The 21174-nt window shown below is 39.4% G+C and overlaps 1 protein-coding gene and 1 long non-coding RNA gene across 9 annotated transcripts in view; one reads left to right on the top strand and one right to left on the bottom strand.

Moving 5' to 3' along the window:
* fibcd1 (fibrinogen C domain containing 1) overlaps positions 1-21174 on the bottom strand; it is a 237168-nt gene that overhangs the window by 84036 nt on the left and 131958 nt on the right. For all 8 annotated transcript variants that reach the window (XM_034709573.1, XM_034709570.1, XM_034709572.1 and 5 more), the window contains one exon: positions 10007-10166. In XM_034709573.1, the coding sequence (XP_034565464.1) occupies positions 10007-10166 (160 nt within the window). The remainder of the gene's footprint in view (positions 1-10006; positions 10167-21174) is intronic.
* On the top strand, positions 1539-7670 carry LOC117831082. The gene is made up of 3 exons (XR_004634902.1): positions 1539-1587; positions 2035-2131; positions 7475-7670. It is a non-coding gene; the product is annotated as an uncharacterized LOC117831082 (long non-coding RNA).

The raw sequence follows: 21174 nt of genomic DNA on the forward strand, positions 1-21174 counted from the left end.
ACACTCAGCCATCGTTATCAATATGTACACAATGATATCCACTTTGGTCAAAGCATTTTCTGTTCAGTGTTTATCTCATGCGCCATCTTCAATTTGTAGATTTCCCTCTCGTAGTAGGGTAACAAAGGTCTGTTCTTCACTGTGACAGTCTGCTATTCACTTTATCTACATGGCGGCCATTTTCCTTCAAATTCATGCTCAGGGTGAGAAACTCAAATGATGCTGTAATGTTGCGCTGCTATGATTCAGGTTTGAGGACCAATTCACTTTTATTGGGGAAACCTAGCAAGGCTTATTTCAAGTGGAAACAACATGTTAGATTACACATTAGAAACCCATAGACAGCTAAAGCTAGCCTTGAAGTGTTTTGGCTAACAGTAAATTAGTAAATATGTTTTCTAGTTATTTGTTGGTTATCTAAATTTTCCTTTTGTGTTGTGTTCAAGTAACATGCAGTAGAATTAGCTATTATCCACAACCTACAAAATGGTTATAATATTAAGTGGCTAAAAGCTAATATGAGCTAACACTAACTAACAGTAGTTGATATTAAATAACATTTGCTAGCATTGACTGAATTTACTAACTAGGTAGCTTCTATTGTGTCACTAAGTTAGCTTATTTAACTAGCTACTATTGTGTCACTAAGTTAGCTTATTTAACTAGCTACTATTGTGTCGCTAAGTTAGCTTATTTAGCTAGCTACTATTGTGTCACTAAGTTAGCTTATTTAACTAGCTACTATTGTGTCACTAAGTTAGCTTATTTAACTAGCTTCTATTGTGTCACTAAGTTAGCTCATTTAACTAGCTTCTATTGTGTCACTCAGTTAGCTTATTTAACTAGCTACTATTGTGTCACTAAGTTAGCTTATTTAACTATCTACTATTGTGTCACTAAGTTAGCTTATTTAACTAGCTACTATTGTGTAACTAAGTTAGCTTATTTTACTAAGCTAGTTAGCTACGTAAGCTAGTTATTAAGAATGTGACGAGATCTTGCGATATTAAAGCATGACATGATGTCACATCTCAGGGGACAAGCTATCTTGACATATCGGCACATAACAGACACAGAGCTGCAGCCAACATGAAGGAGTCTGATGTTGTGTTTAAAATCATCATAGAAAAGGCCAACTTTTCAATCATTAGCGTGGCAGCATTTTGGGTACAAGTTGACAGCAATAATCTGCACCCTAGCAAACAGTCATATCATTCAGGAAGTGGCTGGATGCTAACATTAGCTATTACACCACAGAAGCTAATAGAATAGAATAGAATGTAGAATGTACTTTATCAATTCCAGAAGGGGGGGAATTCAGGTGTCTGGTAGATAAAATTATAAAAATCACATAAAACAAGTAATTCAGGTGTCTGTCAGCTCATCTCCCATTGGTTAGAGAGTTATGAAGCCTAATGGCTGCAGGGATGAATGATTATCTGTATCTCTCAGTCCTGCAGTGCAGAGAGATGAGCCGTCCACTGCGGCTGTTTCTCTGGTCCACAAAGAAGTTGTGAAGTGGATGATCTGTGTAATTTAGAATGGCCTCTAGCATCTTCTGTGTGCATCTCTCCACCACAGCCCCCAGTGAGTCCAACCTGGTTCCAATCACAGTGCCATCTTTTTTCACTAGTTTGACCAGTCGCCTTGCATCCTTGAGTTTTATACTGCTTCCCCAGCAGACTGCAGACTAAGCTGTCCTTAGTGTTGTTTTATCTTGAAATGAAGTGAGATCTCCTTCCAGATTTCCACAGGCACTAAATTTATGTCTTAACTGCCTGAAATTCAGCAATAAGCATGACCTCATTGGAAAATGGCTGCTACATAAATATGGTCAAAAGACAAATAGCAGACCTCTGAATGATGCCATTTTTCAATCAGGAATCAAGTAATTTAACTCATCCATGTAATGAAAAAGTAATAGTTCATAACTACACTTATCAGTTGTAGCTACATACATCACAAAAAGTTTCCAGTCATGACCAAACCCATCCCTTCTTTACTCTCGATCTTTAATTCCTTCTGTAATTACAGCCTCCTCTTCCCTTCCCTCCCAGCTGAAGGCATTAGTCCTCTGGGTCATCAGTGTTTCCATCCTTCTGTGATTCCAGCCTGATTCCAGCACTCATCTGTGAGTACCTGTTCCCAATCCCCTAATCAGCTCTCCAACATATATATCGGCCACTTCAACCCAATTCCCTGCCAGATTGTCACTTGTCCGTTCGCCAGATTGTCGTGTATCCTGCCTCTCCATAGCCATTACCTGTTTCTGCTTGTCCGAGCACTGCAGACTATTTGGCCTCATTTAAATCTGATATAAATACCTGACCTGCACTGGGATACATTTTATAACCTCATATCAACAGGCCTTGAATAACATTGTTTAATAATGTATGCTAATATAGTTCTCAATGTGCGCCAATATGAAACTGATTACCATTGTGTTGGTTCAGAATCACTTGCAAGGGAATGCTTCTAACTACAGGTATTGTTGTGCTGTCAGGGGCCTTACTGAGGCTCTAGGAAAGAGGCAGATTCATGTGGTCTTTTGGAATATGCTCAAAATGATATAAAGTCCATCACAATGGTGTTGGAAATAGCTAAAGGATTAGGTAGCTAAACACCTTATTTTTCTTAAAAGAAATCCAAGAAATGAACACATCCAACAAGGTTTTTGCCTCTTAGCACATTTGAAACTTTCTTCTTTCTTTGGAAGTCAGTTTTACCAAAAGGATCAAAAACACCCTAAAACTGCCAGGTAAAATATATTTCCATGGAAACTTGGATAACATAAAAGTGATGTTTGGAGGCAGATTTGGCTCATTATTTAGCTTTTATGGCAGGAGACAAGGATAGACTTAAGATACTTGGTTTCTCCCTTATAAGTGAATCCAACCCAGTTTGGCTTTTTGATGATTTTGAACTTATATGGGCCTTTAAAAAAAAGTTTGAGCTGATTGAGGTCTATGGTGGTAAAATTGAATGAATGAAATTGTATAATTGGACAATTCCATGTTGGTTTTAGTCTTTTCTTGCTTTTTTTGAAAATAATAGAATATTCTAAGACATATCCTATATATATGGGGTATTATACTCGTCTTTAAGCTTTGTGTTGTCCTTTTGATAGCTTTGTAGTAGCTTTACATGATTCAACAAACCCTTCACTTATCTCAGGTTGGTGTCATTGAAAACTAATTTCAGCTTCTGTCTTAAACACTTCAACCAGCTACTGTTAAAGTAGTTTCCTTTTTTTTTTCAAGTTATATTTTTGGCCTTTTTGCCTTTATTTGATAGGACAGCTGAAGAGAGACAGGAAATGTGGGGAGTAGAGAGTGGGGGAAGACATGCAGAAAATGGTCGACCGGCTGGGAATCGAACCAGCTACCCCTGCGACAAGGACTGTAGCCTCTGTATGTTGGGCGCTTAGACCACTAGGCCACCAGCGCCCCAGCTTCCTTTTTTTTATAGACAAATTTCCCATTTTAAGGAGAGTCACCAACTAGTGATTTGAGTAATTCTTGTGTTGATCTTGTTAAGTTCTTGTGTGACTTTTGTACAGTATCATCCTGGGATTAAACATCAACACCTTGACCACACAATTTGGAACTTTATCCACATTTAGTACTGACAGTCAAAATTCTGACTTCATGTGTGTTTGTAAAATATCATAAAAAGCAAAATACCACCTCTTTGGTGATGTATGTTTTGATTTGTGTGCATATACCGGCATGTGTTTTGGGACCTTTTGAGGACCGTATCTGTTCTGAATCTCATCTGTTTGGCGGCAAAATCCTTAGCTGGATAAACACTTCAAAGTAAGTCACTCTGACATCACAGGCGCTGCACAGCAGGAAGTGAACTCATTGTAATGCACCCTGTTCTCCCATCTCCACAAAACAGTGTTCATATAATGGTAAAATAGAGCTGTGCTTGTTTTTTAACCAAGCACTGGACCTGCATGAAACTTAAGTTAGAATACTTTGTTTTTTGCTCTTTTATTTTAAAATGCTAGACACATGAAAGTGAATAACCGATGTGACAGCAAAACAAAATAATGCAAAAGAAATCCACAAAATGTCAAGGCAATAATTGCTTCTCCACAGTAAGCTGGTCCAAGATCTGAGAAAGTAGGACTTCTTCTGCAGTGGTTTTATCCAACTCAGATACCCAGCTACTCTCAGCGCAAAGAAGGGCTTCACTGCTGTCAGGTTTCTCTTCCTATAACTTTGAAAATCTAATATGTTCTTAAGGGAATCCAATGCAAACAGTACAGAGATGAGCACTTCAAATATTCACAGGCACAGCGGGACTGACAAGCATTCAAGATATTCCTGATTTAGCCCTATACCTAAACATATATACACAGAGATATACAGCTATAGACAAGAAATATTGAATATGTGCAGCAAACAGTTATTTATCTATAGTGCTACATAGATTGTGGCTAGTTTGAACTGTATGACATCTCAAATTGAACGCTGAAAATTGCTTCTTAACATCAAAACGCTAAAAGAAAGAGCTAAAAGGTTTTGTACACGTAATAGCAAAAAGCAAATTAACCCCAAAAAGTGCTATCATAATAAAAAGCTGTATGAATTTCATAAAACACAAACATTGGCATTTAGAAAGGATATCATCTGCGGTCAGGACTGATGTTTTTGGTTGTTTTTCTAGCAATTTTCTAGTGCAGTGTAGATGTCTTTGATAAAATGTCAAGGCTGTGCTCCACAAAAACATTGAGTTGCCGCTGGCTGCTTTGTTGTACTGTAGTTGGTCTTGACTGTAGTTCAGGGAAGCAAGGGAGTAAAAAAAAAAAACTGCACTGCTGCATTTCTAGAAAGATTCAGTGTTTATATGGAGCATATATATTCCTGTGAATGTAACATTTAGCTAAACCTAAATTCACCTGTCTTCTAAGTATATTTTTAAGTCTTCGTATATCTTTTAAAACCCTTCTTTCTCAAACAGCAACAAGCTTCAAAAGTGCTTTTAAAGACTCCTGCTTATCAAATCTAGGGCAGATAACATGTGAGGCGCTGTCCATGGTGCTGAAACTTGATGCTGCTTAGTATAAAAGTTGCTCAGGTTTACCTGTGACATTTATGTGGCTCTGGGATATTTTTGCCTTAAATAGGACGATGTGAAGCACTCTGTGAATATATACATATAAATATATATAAAACACTAGCACTCAAGTGGTGTTGACTTTGAATCCATACAGTCAAGTACTCACTGAAATCTAAGCACTACTGGCCTTCAAAAAATGTGTTTAAATCCTGTTTTGGAAGCTATCTCTTGAAGATTTATTTTGAACTAACAAACTCAAACACTTCTGAAAAGGCACAGAGTTAACCAAATGGAGAATTTGTCTGCCATCGCAAATTCCACCCAATTTTCTTTGACACAAGGTATCTCTCTTTTATGTAGAGAGCACCTGACAGTATGAAGATGTTTTAGGTATTTTAGCTGTGAGGACTGATGTTGTTTAAAGAACAGTAGTCAGGGAACAGGGCTGGAATGCTCTGCATAATTGAGCATCATGAAAAGGATTAACATTGACCTGTTTAAACCCACCTGATTTGAGACTCCAGTGTCATTCAACATTAACAAGTTAATAACATGAAGCTTAGTCTAGATGTCTAAAATTTTACAGAAAAAATATCTCAGAAGTAATTCTGAGGACATGTTCTAAGTTTTAGAATAATAACACTGAGTCTTGTTGTTAGTGGTAAACATAATTAACTCACTGAAAAGAATCTGGAAAACAGAATTTCTTGTTTGTTTGAGTTGATTTAGTGAATTTTCTCTCAGTTGCATACTACTGAAGTCTCTTATTTCATAAACTTGAGCATGTAACCTTCCACTTTAGTTCGTCTGAATGCAGTCTGACCCTCGTCCTTTCTTCTTCTTCTGTTAAAAGCTTTTTTATTTGGATATGCCAAAAAAGAAATTAAATGAAGTGCTGGAATGTAAGCTCCTATGAGGAGCTTTCATGTGGTTATGAAACAGGCAGAGATACATTCTAATGCATCTTGATAACCTCCTAAATTAAATGAGACCAACAACATTAAGATTGAATACTTTTATATACTATAAAATCCAGAAGACGTGTGGCACCAGTATAAGACTGTCTGTTTTGGAAGGGGCTACCAGAGGGATAACAGATTTGAACTGTCTTCCTGCATGAAGACGTCCTTTGCATTCAGCATTGTGTAGTTTCTGTGCAGTTGTGTAGCTATTTTTACTACCTTCTATCTTACTGTCTACCAGTACATTAGTTAAGCTCAGCCAATGGTAGCATTGATAGTTAGGAGGTATGATGGACTCGCTGTCTCTCTCGCAACCAATTCACCAAAACTCGCAGCATCCCCTTGAGCTGCTCACTTCTTATCTAAAATTGAGGAGTCTTTTCATCAAATCCAACCCCAAAAGATTTTTTTTTATATTACAGTTTACCACAATTTTTGTTAAATGCATGATAACAACCTACTGAGGGGAAAAAAAACCTTAGAAAGAGAGGCTAGTCTGTTGTTTTTCGCTATGGATCTAGTATGTTTTGCAAAAACAGCAAATCAACTGCTTGCTTCTTCACTCAACATCATCTGAGTAAAATACTGTAACACAATTAAATACCTCTAGACCATAGACAGCATCTAAAAAAATCCATGGCCATGATTCTGGATGAATGATACATTTAAGAGTTAAAATAAAGGATGGCGGGAGCTGGTTTAGCTCCTGTACATGTACCGAGGCTACAGTCCTCATTGCAATAGTTGCAGGATTGATTCCTTGTCTCAACATGATTTGGTAAATGTCCATCCCCATTCTTTCCCTATATTTCCAGTTTCTCTAAAGCTGTCCTATCAAATAAAGGCAAAACGCTTCAAAAATAATGATCATTAAAAGGATAAAAAGGGAAGCATGATGCAAGTTTTTGTTGAACATGTTACTTTCCCATTGAAAGGACAAAGTCTGCTAAGAGATAAGCTATGGGATTGTCATAGGTAACACATCCCAAAAGTTACTGAAAGGAAAATAAGAGTCATTAATGACAAGTGATGAATTTGAAAATGTAAACTTTCTTGTATGTTTTCCTTCCCTGCACAAAACAGACGGACATAAATAAATTGAAAATACAGCAAACAAGGACTGGCATATTCTCCAGTTATTCTCCAACCTATGTCACAGAGAATAGAGAATACAAGTTGTTAGTTTGCAGTCTTTCCCTCAGTCCAGTGTGCTATTGCTAATAAAAAGGTCTGCATATTTCTGTAACCCCATATCTCCCAAAAGACAAGCAAGTTTTTTTTCTCAATAATTTATGTGCATTTTTATTTGACTTTAAACTTTAAGAGAGAAGTTCTCTGAAAAATACTACTTTTACATTTTATTAGTTTTAGTAAACACACGCAACTTCTTTCCCCTTTAAAGTTGAAGCAAGCAGGGAAAAATAATGAGCTGTAATCCCTGACAGACAGCTGATTGAACCGGACACCTGTTTCCAGCAGACTCTCTGAATGAAATAATGAGACCAGGAGCAGCTTTTCTAAGGAGTCATCCATTTGCAGCAACAGGAGTGATGTAATCACCATTAAACTTTGTTCTGGATGCTGGATTCATGTTGTATAGTGTTATTTAAGAATGCATTGAGCGCCACATAATTACACCTATTATGGGCACTGTCCTCGTCCTTTTTTTCTTGTAAACATAATAACCCAAACAAATGTAAAATAATACTATGAAAAACAATAGCCTTGCAATTTAATATCCGTATTCTCTGTAGACTTTTTCAGATGTTATTTTGCATTTAATTGCATCATATCGTGAGCTGCTTTTGTAATTGTGTTTTCCCCATGCAATGTGTATAAAGAGGGGGGGGGGGGACGCTATTTTCTTAGCAATGGGAAACAATATTGCTTCTGTCTTTGTCGCTGCTGCCATTAATAAACAGCCAGGAGGAAACAAATTAAAATCAGGCCTGAAGAAATTATCCCATAGATCCCACTGTGAGATAACAATTCTGCTAAGATCTAAGGGATACATTTTCTATCTATTGATTTATAATTTATTGGCACTCAGAATCCTGGTGTGTTTCAAGTAATTGTTTACTGATTGCTTCAGAGAATCAAGTTGAAGGATAACAAGTCTGGAAAGTGGTGTCAGGCATAAAGCTGTCTGAAAGGATGACGCACTCACCAGTGAGTAATTTCAGCACCACGGACAGAGCTTCAGCAAACTTGATTCTGCTCTCCTATAGAAAAAGCCTCCAGTTTAATCATTAAAACATTGGTTCGGTTCCAACAGAGTGATGATTTGTTTATTTGTGCTGTAAAGGTAAGGTTGGTAACATCTCACAGGCCTTGTTCTGACCCGTGGACTAAAGAATTGTGTGCTGAACTGTATATGGATTTTTTTTCCTTAGGATGATCCAAAGCAGCTACTTTCAGAGTCATTCTACCGACTAACTGACTGACTGATTGATCAAAGGGTAAGAAAACACCATTAAAAAAACACCAAATTGAGCGCAGTTAATTAACACAGCTAAACATGAGATCACAGAATCTACAGGGGATCAATGTCAAATTGGTTAATTGAATATGGCTATCATTTGCGGAGCTGGCACCCCCAGCTTTTGGTCCCCCCTGAAGGTTAATGTCTACATGCCTGTGCTTGTTGCACATTTTAGGCTGTGTCAAGTTAACCAGACACAGCCTACATGCAACTTCATCTCCACTTTTTGATCAAACTACTGGCGAACAGTGCTGCGCTACGAGATGCCATGGACTATTCATGCTTTTTTACATCTGGATAAAATGTATATGTTGGCATTTTGGCCTTGATTAAGTGAATATTTCAGTTTTAACATTCCAAATCCAATGTCCAAACTAATAAACCACTGAAAATCAGTATTTTTGATTTTCAGTGGTTTATTAGATTTATTAATATTTGTTCAAAAGAACATAATAATAATTAATACCAGTAGAAAAAAACTTGGGGAAAAAATTGCATAAGTACGTGTACTGCTGATTTCACAAACAAGGCTGATAGTAGCTGTTTGGAGGCTTATGGCCCGCCTGAGCTCCCCCTCTTTGCTCCCATCTAGATGGATCGAAAGCTAGGTAGAGTCAGCATTTCCACTATGGCAATAACCATCTGTAGACCTCATCAGCCCTCTTCAGAAACAAATGGGTGAAGCCACTCAGTACTCATTTACATTCATCACATTGTTGAAGTTAGACGCCTCAGGAGTTTTTGGAGCTCTTGTGGAGATAAATAAAACACCCAATGCATCATTTTAACAGCTTAAGTTTTTTGTCAGGCAAAAGTTAAACTTGCTAATATTATTCCTGCACTGCTGTTTTACACTCCTGCTACACTGCTCTGCCCTCACGTTTGCAGATTTATCAACCATCCACCACCATCTCAAGTCTTTCAGCTCACACAAAACCATGAAGTCTGTCTAACTCTGTTATTACATGCTGTGTGTTATACATGAGCGGCCTTCGCTCCGTGCTCCTTGGCTACCTATGCAAGATGTAATCCAACTGGGGAATGCCACTGGGTGTACTGGGCTCGGTTAAAAGCCTTCCAATGGGACTTTGCCTCGGGCCGTTCTCTGCCTCACAGCAACACACCCCGGCGAGTCATTTCTCATGTACTGTGAAAAAATTCCACACGTCTTCCAAGGCCACTGGATAATGTGGATATGAGATGTAGCCCAGGGAAAAATACTGATATCAGCAGGCGAGGTTGTGTTGAATGAATATGTGGTGAGATGGATGACAGACAGACCACACTGGAATATCATCTTACACTCTAATGGAGTCGGGCTGGCACTGAGAGGGATCACGACACAGCACACAGAAGGTCAAACATATATGTAGCCACTGATGTGTGAATTATACAAACAGAGACGGATACTGAATATCAGAGACACTAATCTGCGAATGAAGAGTCCAATCTCATCAGACAGCGATGGACAGAAGCCCCGCCTCTTTTCTCTTACCGTTGGAGCAGCCCTTGAGACGAGCCCCTCTGACCGGCGCCCTCTGTAGGTCGGCCTTGACCCGCGCCTTCAGGCCCACATTCTCCTTCTGCATGGCGTTCAGAGCATCACTCACTGAGTTCACTACCTTCACCATGTTGAGCTGGCTGTCTGACAGCAGCTGCAAAACACACAGAAGAAACAGATTACACATTTATAGGTACATTTATTAACAACTCTGTCACAGAAAATGGGACATTCACAAAAGTTTGGGAATAAGTTTCCATCGTTCACATTGCAGTTTCAGCATGTCTTCACACTGTTTTTCTGCGAACTTTGAATAAAAAATCAATCAAACGTAGGAGCTGTCTTTTCCAATTTCTTTGAAAGTTTTTTCATCTGTTTTGTGAGATTAGCAAAGTTTGAATAGTACCTTTTATTTGATGGATAAAAAGCTTTTATTCCAAGAAAGTGTTTTGTTAATTGTTTTCTACTTTTGTGAGCCCTTGACTCTTTATGCTTCTCTTGAAGTGATTTTTGCCAGTTTTCTTTTGTTAGACAATTTTTCTAACTGCAGATAAATGATTGGAATCACCTAGTTTGAAGGTAAAAGTTTAAGTTAATTTTGTTAAACTTTGAAAACAAAATGTTATCGCACTTTCCAAATTGTACAATCCCATATTTTCATCATGTCGCAATTATCTACTTTTCAAAGCTTGCATTTTTGACACTGTAGTTTTAAATTTAAATGTATCTGTGATATTATACATGTAGCAGACTTCAACTTTCCATCAAACACATTTGTATTATTTTCTCCCAACATGTCCATAAAGCAAAAGCTTGTCTTCCTCTTCTTGCTACAGCGCTGATCTCAGAGCAGTCCGACTCCAGCTGATGATGTTCATGCTGTCATTGTTACTTGAATCTGTCCATTTCTCTTTTTCTGCATCCCTCCATCCCTCCTCCCAACCTCAACACAGTCGGGCAGATGTCTGTCTAACATGAGTCTGGTCCTGCTGGAGGTTTCTGCCTCCTAAAGGAAGTTTGTCCTTGCCGCTGTAACTTGCTAAATGCTGCAAAGTGTTCTGCTCATGGTGGATAAAGATGAGATCAGACTGAGTCCTGTCATCTTTATTCTGTCTTGATGTTGGGTCTTTATTAATAGTATAACAGAGTACTGTCTAGACCTGTGGCTTGAGATAACATTTGTTGTGATTTGGTACTATATGAGTCTTCTGGAGTCAAGGGTGTTCAAAGCCCAACACTGATTGATTAACAACAACAAGATACAAGATTTCATCTGCTTTATACACATTTGTATGGTTTTTTTGAGTGTATGTGTGTGTTTTCTCCTCTTCCTCTTCCTCTTTTGTTCTTCAGCCGCCTTATTATTATTTCTGATATTCATATGCAATGCCTTAAGTGGGCTGATACGCTCTAATACACAGAACCGCAACTTCCAAATTCAACCCACTTTTTCAGTGTAGCAGGACTTCTCACCAGCTGCCAGCACCCTTTCCTTTCCTCTTCATATTACACTATTATTTGGCAATTCCTAATAGCACATAAGATACATTAATCAAAGGGCATTACAAGATGTTCACATGACTGTTTTTGCTGGAGAGTATCATCAAACTAATGCTAACTCACAGTCTCTGTAGCGTTGGATAAAAGTGGAAAATCTGAGTAAGAAGAAGACAGCAATGTTGGCTTAGTTCCAAAAGGACTCAAAGAGGACACAAATAGAAGCAAGGTTGGATGATGACACGGGTCTGTAGAAATATACAATGTAATACTAATGATATACTAATACTGGCCACAAATTACACACGTCAAATTCAATGAACCTAGTCAACGATGTCTACTTCTGCACGATAAATGTCTGCAGCTTTAAATTCCAAGGTAACAGCTTGTGGTTGCAGTGCTCTTCAGCAGCCAACTCAGACGTCAGAGCATCCTTGAACACACCACAAAGGACTGATTTCACAGCAGTCTCAGCTGCATGAACATGTGAGGGCAATTTGACTTTGAAAAAATAGTTAGAACAGACAAAAAGTAAGAGAGCACTGAGAATGAAAGCAGTGCTGTCTGAAAGTTTTAGCAGTCTTGTGTCAATGTTCTAATTTACATTTTATATTATACAAAAAAATGGGGGTTAATGGACTGCTGCATACAGTAAATAAGCTCTGGTGCAGCAGAGTGCTTCAGGGACATTTGAAAGCACACAGGGGCAAAGACCGCCCGGTGCAGCAAAGACACCACATGGTACCCTATCCCATAATGCACCCCAGCGAGAGCTCTGAAATACAAGCAGCCCTGAAGGGAGGCTGGTGATGAATGTGTGCGATTGGACTGGCAGAGAGCAGGGTAACCTCTCTGATCTGCTGTGGTCACTGCTATACCCTCAGCCCTGCACACTGCAGAGGTTATTTTCCCATAATGCCCTATGGATGGCCTACACCTATGCACAGCCAGGTGTTGGGCCCCATATGTTTACACACACACTGCACGCTCGCAGGGATGACGGATATTCCTGCTCCCACAACCTCCATCATACTGGTTATTTCATCATACTCCACAAACATACATGCATGCACACTCACACACACACACACACACACACAGACCCCTGGTGCCCCAAAGTCATACATACCAGGTTTAGTCTTCTATCAAAGCTAGCTGTGCAGCCATATTCAGGTGGTGAAACTGCGTTAGACAGAGACCCTGGTGGCCATATCCTGGCCTCAATAAGTATGCAACACACCTCTGGGGCACAGCAAGCAGCACTGCAAGCTGCACTGCAATCATATTACACAGTCACAGGAGACCCACACACACACAGACACAGACATAAACAACACATTTACGCACAAGTCAACGTGCAACAACTTAGAAAATCACGTGCACACACATTCCTTGGAAACCGGGCAGCGTATTTGTGCAGGTGTTGTTGCTCAAAACGTTAAAGGCAACGAGTTGGAGTTTTAATTGAATTAATGAGAGTAATTTATTTTGGTTTATTTGTGCAAATTTGACATGACTTTCAGTGTGTAATGTCATTGCAGGGTGGGTCGCAGTATGTTTGTTTGTGCGTGTGCTTAAATGGAGAGACAAAAGCAGAGGAGTGTCTGCAGACTTAATTTCGAGCCTTGACTGACACACTAATTAGGATCATGATGTAATTAGCTCTCATTAGACAGCCTCTCCACTGGCTCACCAAATCAGTCACACCACAGCACTTAACAGGAGGAGACATGTTTTGTGAGTCGAGCTGTAACCACAAGCAGAGCTGGGTGTTTTTGAAACAGTCTCATAAAGAGAGTTTGTTTTAAACACACACACAAAAAAACCCTCCTTGAATTCAAAATGTTCTTAAATTGTAGTTTATGAACCAGTTGGGTTTAATACTTGATTCTGAATGGTCAGTATTCCTTAGCAATGGTGTGTTATTTCTAGACAGCACGGTGTTGCTGGTGACAATCTGATCTGGCGCATTAAATCAAATCAATCCACAAAAGGGAATCTGGGAAATTTCACTGCTGCCTGTTGACCCTGTGGCAAAAATGTAAAGCATTTTATTACATTTTTGGTCAACTTTTGTTGGAAAAAAATCATCATGAAATATATCGGCAGCAGGTAAGTATGTGAATTGTTAAATGTCAGATTACAGATTACATTATTTGTGTGTACACATGTGTAGAAACGTCAGCCGATATGGCCTGCGCACTCAGGACATCATACAGTTGCAGGTCCCGAGAGTCAGAACTGAACTGGGCAAAAAGACTTTTAAAGTTTCAGCCCTGTTTACCTGGAATGATGTGCAGAGGGACTTGAAACTGACATATCTTGTAACTCTGGGGGAATTCAAGTCACTCATAAAAGACAGAGAAACATGCTCTATTGGATCTTGTGATTGCACTGAGTAATCATGTAACTGTGTGAAACTGTGACCGTATTCTATTTGTGTTGTTTTGTGTGCTTGTGTGTTGTAAGCTATTGCCGTCTTGGCCAGGTCACTCTTGAAAAAGAGGTTTTAAATCTCAATGAGTCTTTTACCTGGTTAAATAGATAAATAAAGAAAGAAAACAGGACATTTTTCATCTTGTGGATCACCCTCTCCTTTTGAATCCATCGCTCAGCTGGTGTCTGCATTAAGGCTGATTTATACTCGAATCGACAGCATAGCCTACGCCTGGGGTCTGCGTAGCTCCCGTACCTACTCAGAGGCCTACACACGTAGCTGAAGTGCACATCCTCAAAAATGTAACCATGCATATAATCCATGCGGACCGCGAGCCCTGTGATAGGTCGCTCGCAGGCATTGTGTTTCCCGCATTTACAGCACTTCAGGGATCCCGCTCATTGGCCGCTCATTGGCCGCACATCGGCCGTGTATTTCAATTCCTCCTCTCTATTCTTCCCTATAATCATGTCTGTATGATAAACAGCAACATGTATCAGCTGTAGATTACCATACCAGAAGCAGGTGACTGGCTATCAGAGAGACCAGACTGCCCTCAAGCGTTTCGGCGGAGAACCGCTGCACGACACGGACACATCCACGCACGCAAGTATGAGGTGCTCATGTCCGCGTCAGCCCCTGCTACGTAGGGGCAACGCAGAAGTATAAATCCGCCTTTAAGCACTGTTTTTTTTTTCTTAAACAACATTGTTTCCTGATAAGACCAACCCCTGACACCTGTATCACACCCAAAAATAATCCCTGATATGAATAGAAACATCTATAAAACAGAGTCATAACTATATATGTGCAATCACCATGTATGGTGAATGAAGTGGTGTTGCAAAATAGAATCCAGACATGGTGACAATAGTCATGTTATGACAACTTTTATACGCCTCCAGCTGGTGTTGCAAAATATACAGCCTATGTGTGCATCATCGTTTAGTCAAAAATAGTCCAAAGACTATCATTGGCAATACTTTATGTCCATCGTCAACTCTACAGTCAAGAGCTTTCTCAAGATCTAAAGCATTATTGTGGTCATATGTGTGTTCATCTGTTGGGTTGTCAAAGATCTTCTTGTGTTGGTCAGCCTCAAGCTACCATATTTTTTTATTATAGTTAAGAAGGAGAACTATTTCGCATTAAACACTATTTGCTTTCATTGCCCTTGATCAGATGTTCCACAAAGAAGAGTCTTTCCTCATGAAGTAAAGTCACAGAGCAGAGAGGAGTTGCTAGACTGGAACCAATAAGTGGAAGAAAAAAAAAAAGTCACCATCTGTTTAAAGGTGACATATCATGCAAAATTGACTTTTTAATGGTTCTTTACCTGAAATATGTGTCCCTGGCATGTCTACAAACCCCCCAAGAATGAAAAAAATCCATTCTGCCCCTGTTTTGATTTCTACACCTTTCTGTAAATGTGTGTGAAACGAGCCGTTTCAGACTTCCGTGTTTTTGTTACGTAACAACAATATCCGGTCTGTCACGGAGTCAGAGCTCGGAGCTTGTTCAGCCCATAGACTGTATTAAATAATACTGAATCCCTCCCCCGTTTTTCATTACCTGCACAAATATGTGCCAACAAGGAGCTTAGGAGGGAGGCATGCTAGTTGTAGGCTTTCTTAATAAACGCAAAGGTCGGTTTTACTCCCCACGTCTGCAGATTTGAAGATATAGTGGATGATTTTTATTTGTCATGGATAAGTGCTAGCGCTAATTAGCATAGCCACATAGCTATATGTTCATAGCTGTAGCTGTAGCTGTAGCTGTGTACCAAGACACACGTCGACATACTGACAAATAAAACAACAAGAAACACTAAATCTGTGACCAATCCTTCATAAAAGGTCCCGCTGCCTTTCTGGCAGAGGTCGGGTTTACTCCCCACGTCTGCAGATTTGAAGATCTAGTGGATGATTTATCATGGATAAGTGCTAGCGCTAGTTAGCATAGCCACATAGCTACATGCTCGTAGCTGTGTACCAAGACACACGTCTACATACTGATAAATAAAACAACAAGAAACACTAAATCTATGACCAATCCTTCAGAAAGGTCCTGCTACAGGCGCCTCTCCGTCAGGATCAGATTCAGAGGGTTGAAGTAACGCGATCTCTGAGCAGCCGTGTATATTCAGCCAACATGTAAACATTAGATCAACGTGCTGGAGAGCCGAGGCACATCCACTTCCGGAGGGGGCGTGGTCAGAGGGAAAACAGAGTGTTCTGATGAGGAATGAAGAAAAGGACTTTTCAGGCATGCCAAAATCTGATTTCAAAGTGTTTTTTTGAGCATAAACTTTAAATACATGTTTTTGGGACCTCTTAGACCAATATATATTGATGAAAAAAGCATGATATGTCCCCTTTAATACGACATCTTCACCTCACACACAGAAGCTGTCCAGCCAACTGCAGCCCGGAGGAGTGAATGGGAGAAGAGAGAGGAGCCACCAATAAGCCGGCCTGTCTCGTTCCTCTTGACCCATGCAGCCTTTGCAAGTTGAAAATAATTTAAACCCTCAAGCACATTTGAACTTTTCCATAACTTCACTTAAAAAGTCAAAGTGACCGATTGGGTTTGAAATGTAATGAGAAAAACTTCAAACTACTTTTCCTGACTGTGCTGGAACCCAACCGATCAGCACAGACGGAGAGGTCTTGTAAACATGCTGAAGTGTGGGATTGTTCTCTCTGGAGGGATCAGGGGCGGATCTACCAAGGGGTCAAGTGCCACCCATAAAAAGTGCCTGCTGCAATTCCAAAATATTTGGCTGGTCGATAGATCTCATGAGCGAAACACTGATTTACGAGGGTAAGTGAATGCATCCTTATCTTTATATGCAGATGATTATTTTGGGGCTAATGTTTGCTTTTTGAAGTTTGATACTTTGTTCATTAGCTAATGTGACTACATAGCAATTAATTCATGGTTGATTAGAAATTAAAATACACTATTATAAATTACATTAAAGGTTAAAAACACTAAAAGCAATACATTTATGAATAACCATAATGCTAAGAACAGACTTAAGTCATGTAAGCTGATTTGTATGTATCTACATGGTCAAAGCATGTTGAAGGCAAGCATGGGGCTTTGTATTTTCTGCTGCATCAACAAACCTGTGAACAAGCAGACAACGTCTTCAGAGTCTGGATGTTATGAAAGAGTTTAGCAGTCTGTTAAGATATACAGCACATATATTGAGGACAGAGCACAAACAATGAAATATGTCATCTTATGCTCTGAAAATGCTGATCTGCTTATTGCATTTCACAGACTAACTATAATCCTTGTATTGAGAAAATAACCAGGACATTATTCAATAATGACAATAATTGTGCTTGCAAGATGCTCTTCATCCAACTACAAATAAATCTACAAATAGAAGCCAGGTGAGAGGATGAATGTATGATTTTATATCAGCATAATAAGCCCACAGGGTACAGGTGACCTACTGTTAACCTCAGCCTTTGTTTCTGTGTTGTGCTCTGCCAGCCGTGTAGCTTCCAGCCACTTCTTCTGCTCCGTGTTCCCACATCCTGCGTTTTAGAAAACTCCCCGTCTTTTTTTCATGTTTTGACAGCTGTGATGCAGATGCACGTCTGCATGTGACTCTGCTACCTCCTCCCTCTCCTCCTCCTCCTCGGGAGCATCTGGGGGGCTAATTGTTTTCTCTGCGTTTTGTTTTCTGATGCCAATGAGCTGCAGCAGGATGACGCTGTTTTATCATAGGAAAAGGCACATTTTGCATCCAGAGAGTGAACTAGCAATCTGGATTGACAGTACAAAGACTGCAGTACCTCCATTCACAAACTTGAGCTTCCTACAGCTAACAGAATGGTAAACTTAATCTGCTAATCAAGAAAAACCTGGCCTTACTTACTTTAAGTGTTCCTTCAACCTACTGTATCCATCTGATTAAACAGCCGGATATTCTAGACGTATGAAAGTCCTCTGAAGCAGAGAAACAATGAATAAAAGATTACCCCGGTGATAGACAGAATGTTTTCCAAGCAAACCTGACTCATATCATAAAGAGACTGTGTGATCTTTCTTACTGCTTTTCATTTTAGCCATGTGTGGTTTCCTGCAGTCGGGGGTTGCAGCTGTGCAATTAAATCATAATTAATTAAATTAACCCAGTAAGGCGGCCCTGTACTGGTCCTGTGCATCTAATAGGCTGATGTCTTCATCTCTCTCGTAGACTATGTAAAACGATGAACGACATGACAGCTCCCCAGAAGTGAAGCCGAAATATTTGGAGCTTCTTCTACTGGATGGCTGCAGTCCTCAACTCTGCCTCCTTCATTAACAGATGGTAAAGGGATCAAACTTTCAATCCAGATACATGTCAAATAGTTTTTCCTCAAATATGATTTCTATATTTCTAAGAGGGATGGTGATGGTCGCATGCACACAGTCACAAGCACGGAAGAAAAATGTTTTCTTTCTTTTCTTTTGCTGCAAGAATAAATTGCATTAATATTAGACAGTTTGTGACATACATGACACAAACCAGAAATATATATGCAGACAAGAGGAAAAAATAAATAAAAATAAAAAATAAAATAAAATAGAATAAAGTGAAATAGAATAAAATAAAATAAAATAAAGTGAAATGAAATAGAATAAAATAAAAATGAAATTAATTGAATAAAATACAATAAAATGAAATGAAATAAAATAGAATAGAAAAGCATAGAATAGAATAGAATAGAATAGAGAAAGAGAAGAAGAAAAAAAAAGAAAAAAGAAATAAAAAACAGAAGAAAAAAGAAGAAGAAAAAAAGAAAAAAGAGAAAAAAAAAAGAAAAAAGAAAAGAAAAAAAAAGATTTCTATCATCAAAGAAACTGTACAAGTTGGTGTTTAAGACGCACTTTGAATACCTTTTCTGTCATCTAAAGAGTGAGCTGCATCCTATACACCAGTGCAAACAATATACAAATACCACACTCAGAGGGTTTTCATGGTGTTACCGTAGTTTAGCCAGAAGATGGCTGTCCAAGAAGCTAGCTACATCTTCCATGCGTTATGCATGCTGGATATGTAGCTAAGCAGACTAGTCCAGCAGTGCCACTTTTTACTGCTTTTCTCCCTCAGTAGGTTTCAATCATGCTTTTAAGGAAAACATTGGTATATTGTGAGGTAAATGACCTTGTGGAATGCTGGAGTGCTTTAGCGTGAGGTCGCCCAAGGCCTGTCAGTCAGCTCATATTCATTTTCACTGGCAGGTGGGTCTAGAGACGCTGTAATTCTAAGCGATTTCCCGCCAACATAACATACACCTGACCAATCACAGTCCTTTATTTTGAAATAGGGCGGGTTCTACAAGATGACCAAGATGGCAGCTTATGCAGCAGGGAGGTCCATTGAATCTGCTATTGTGTCCATTCCAAATTAAGTGGATGGTGTATTTTCAAATGAATGCCGCTGTCTGTTTACATTTCCCAAGCCACGTTGCACGCTGCGTTTCTCCGATTGGTTTTAGGTCAGTCCAATTGATTCCAGAGGCACAGTCCACATGTGGCTGTTACCAATGCCCCCTGGAAAAAGGACACAAATTGAACCTACACACACCTATTCACCAAGGTGAATTAGTCTGGCGACGCTAGGCTAGGTGTGATTGATAGGCTCTTCAATTGAAGACAGCAAGTGATTGGTAGAGTGGGGGTGGCACGAGTCTGAGTTCTGTATACAGTGGGTTAAAGCTACTGTTCTTCACAATGGGATTCCTGGAGCCAGCCTCCAGTGGACACTTGAGGAACTGTAACTTTTGCATTGGCCTCACTTCTCAACACAGGAGGTTCCTGGTTGGTTTCAATTAGTCATCTGAAGTCTCAAAAAAGAAGTATGACACTGTGATTGACAGATTTGAAGACAAATGCAGCTCCTGAACTGCTGTGTGCACCAGATTAGAAAACATTGCAAACACTAACACAAGAGCCGATTCACTCTCTGACTGTAAGTGTCTGATGGTATTTTGGCTTCACTTTTGTGCAGCCAGATACTTAGTGTACAGTTAGTGATCTCTCCTCAACAGTTTGTGACCTATATGTAGTTTTTAGAGTTTTGACATTACATTTTTTAACACATTTCACATTTCATTGCAAACTGAATAGAACAAAGTGCACGCTCATTTCCTCTCTCCACTCTGCGCTGACTCATGAGCAATCTCTTAGAGGATTTTGTTAATGTTGCGGGCTAATAGCTTATTGTTATTGTGTTTTCTGTAATTAGGAGATAACGTGTTCAGGCTATTTTTAAGTACCTTTGTGTCCTCAAAAAATGCTGCATTCACTGTACTTATATTTGCATTGTCCTTTAGTGTTCTATCAGTCATTTGAAACCTCCAAAACACTGATATTCTTCATTCCTTTGAATTGCTGTACCTTTGAAGATACAAGCATTTCCCTAATTGAATTAGTTTTCCATATTTAATGTGACTTTTATCATTATTCTTTCTCTCTGAGGTTTTGAAGTTATTTGTATCTCACCCCAGGCTGAATTGCTGCTACAAGCACTCTGCAAATTCTTCTTTTTCGAGTCCTCAAAGGACTCTGTGTCGACCAGAGTGAACATCTCGAGGCAATACTGTTTCCCACTCTACAGCAGCAGAGGTTCCTGTAGATCCTTGGCGGAGGCTCTGGGGTGTCACTTGTCCAATTCATTAATATTCTACAAGCACATAAAAGTGGTTTAAACTGTGACCTGCAGTTCACGGAAATCAGAAAGTCACGCTCCTCCTCGCAGCCTTGCATACCTCCTCGGTCTCTTTCTGCATTCAGACATTGTGCAAAACTGAATGTCAAGTCGGTGGAGTATGTGAACTACATTTTATCTCAACTGGACTTGTGCGATGGAGAATTTAACCACTCCAGGTATTTGAGATGCTGAAAGGCTGCAGGAGAACAGGTCATGACGTAAGCCATGCTCACCTCTGCTAGTGGGCATTATACATGGGGTCCCTCATTGTCTATGCACAATGCTGCCACTGCTGGTCAGCTAAAAAAAGTAATAACAAAGCACTTTATATAGTTTGAGCTAAAAGTTTCAGTGAAGTGGGAATGTTTGGGTTGCTGAGACAGGAGTTTTTCTTTGATTTTGACTGCTTTTAATAACTGTATCCTACATTAAAAATATAGAATAAACTCCTCTTAATTTAAATAATCAACAAAACCTGTTACCTCCTTGTTGGATTTTTTGAAACTCTCAAGA

The sequence above is a fragment of the Notolabrus celidotus genome, chromosome 19, assembly GCF_009762535.1.
Source record: "Notolabrus celidotus isolate fNotCel1 chromosome 19, fNotCel1.pri, whole genome shotgun sequence".
NCBI lineage: Eukaryota > Metazoa > Chordata > Actinopteri > Labriformes > Labridae > Notolabrus > Notolabrus celidotus.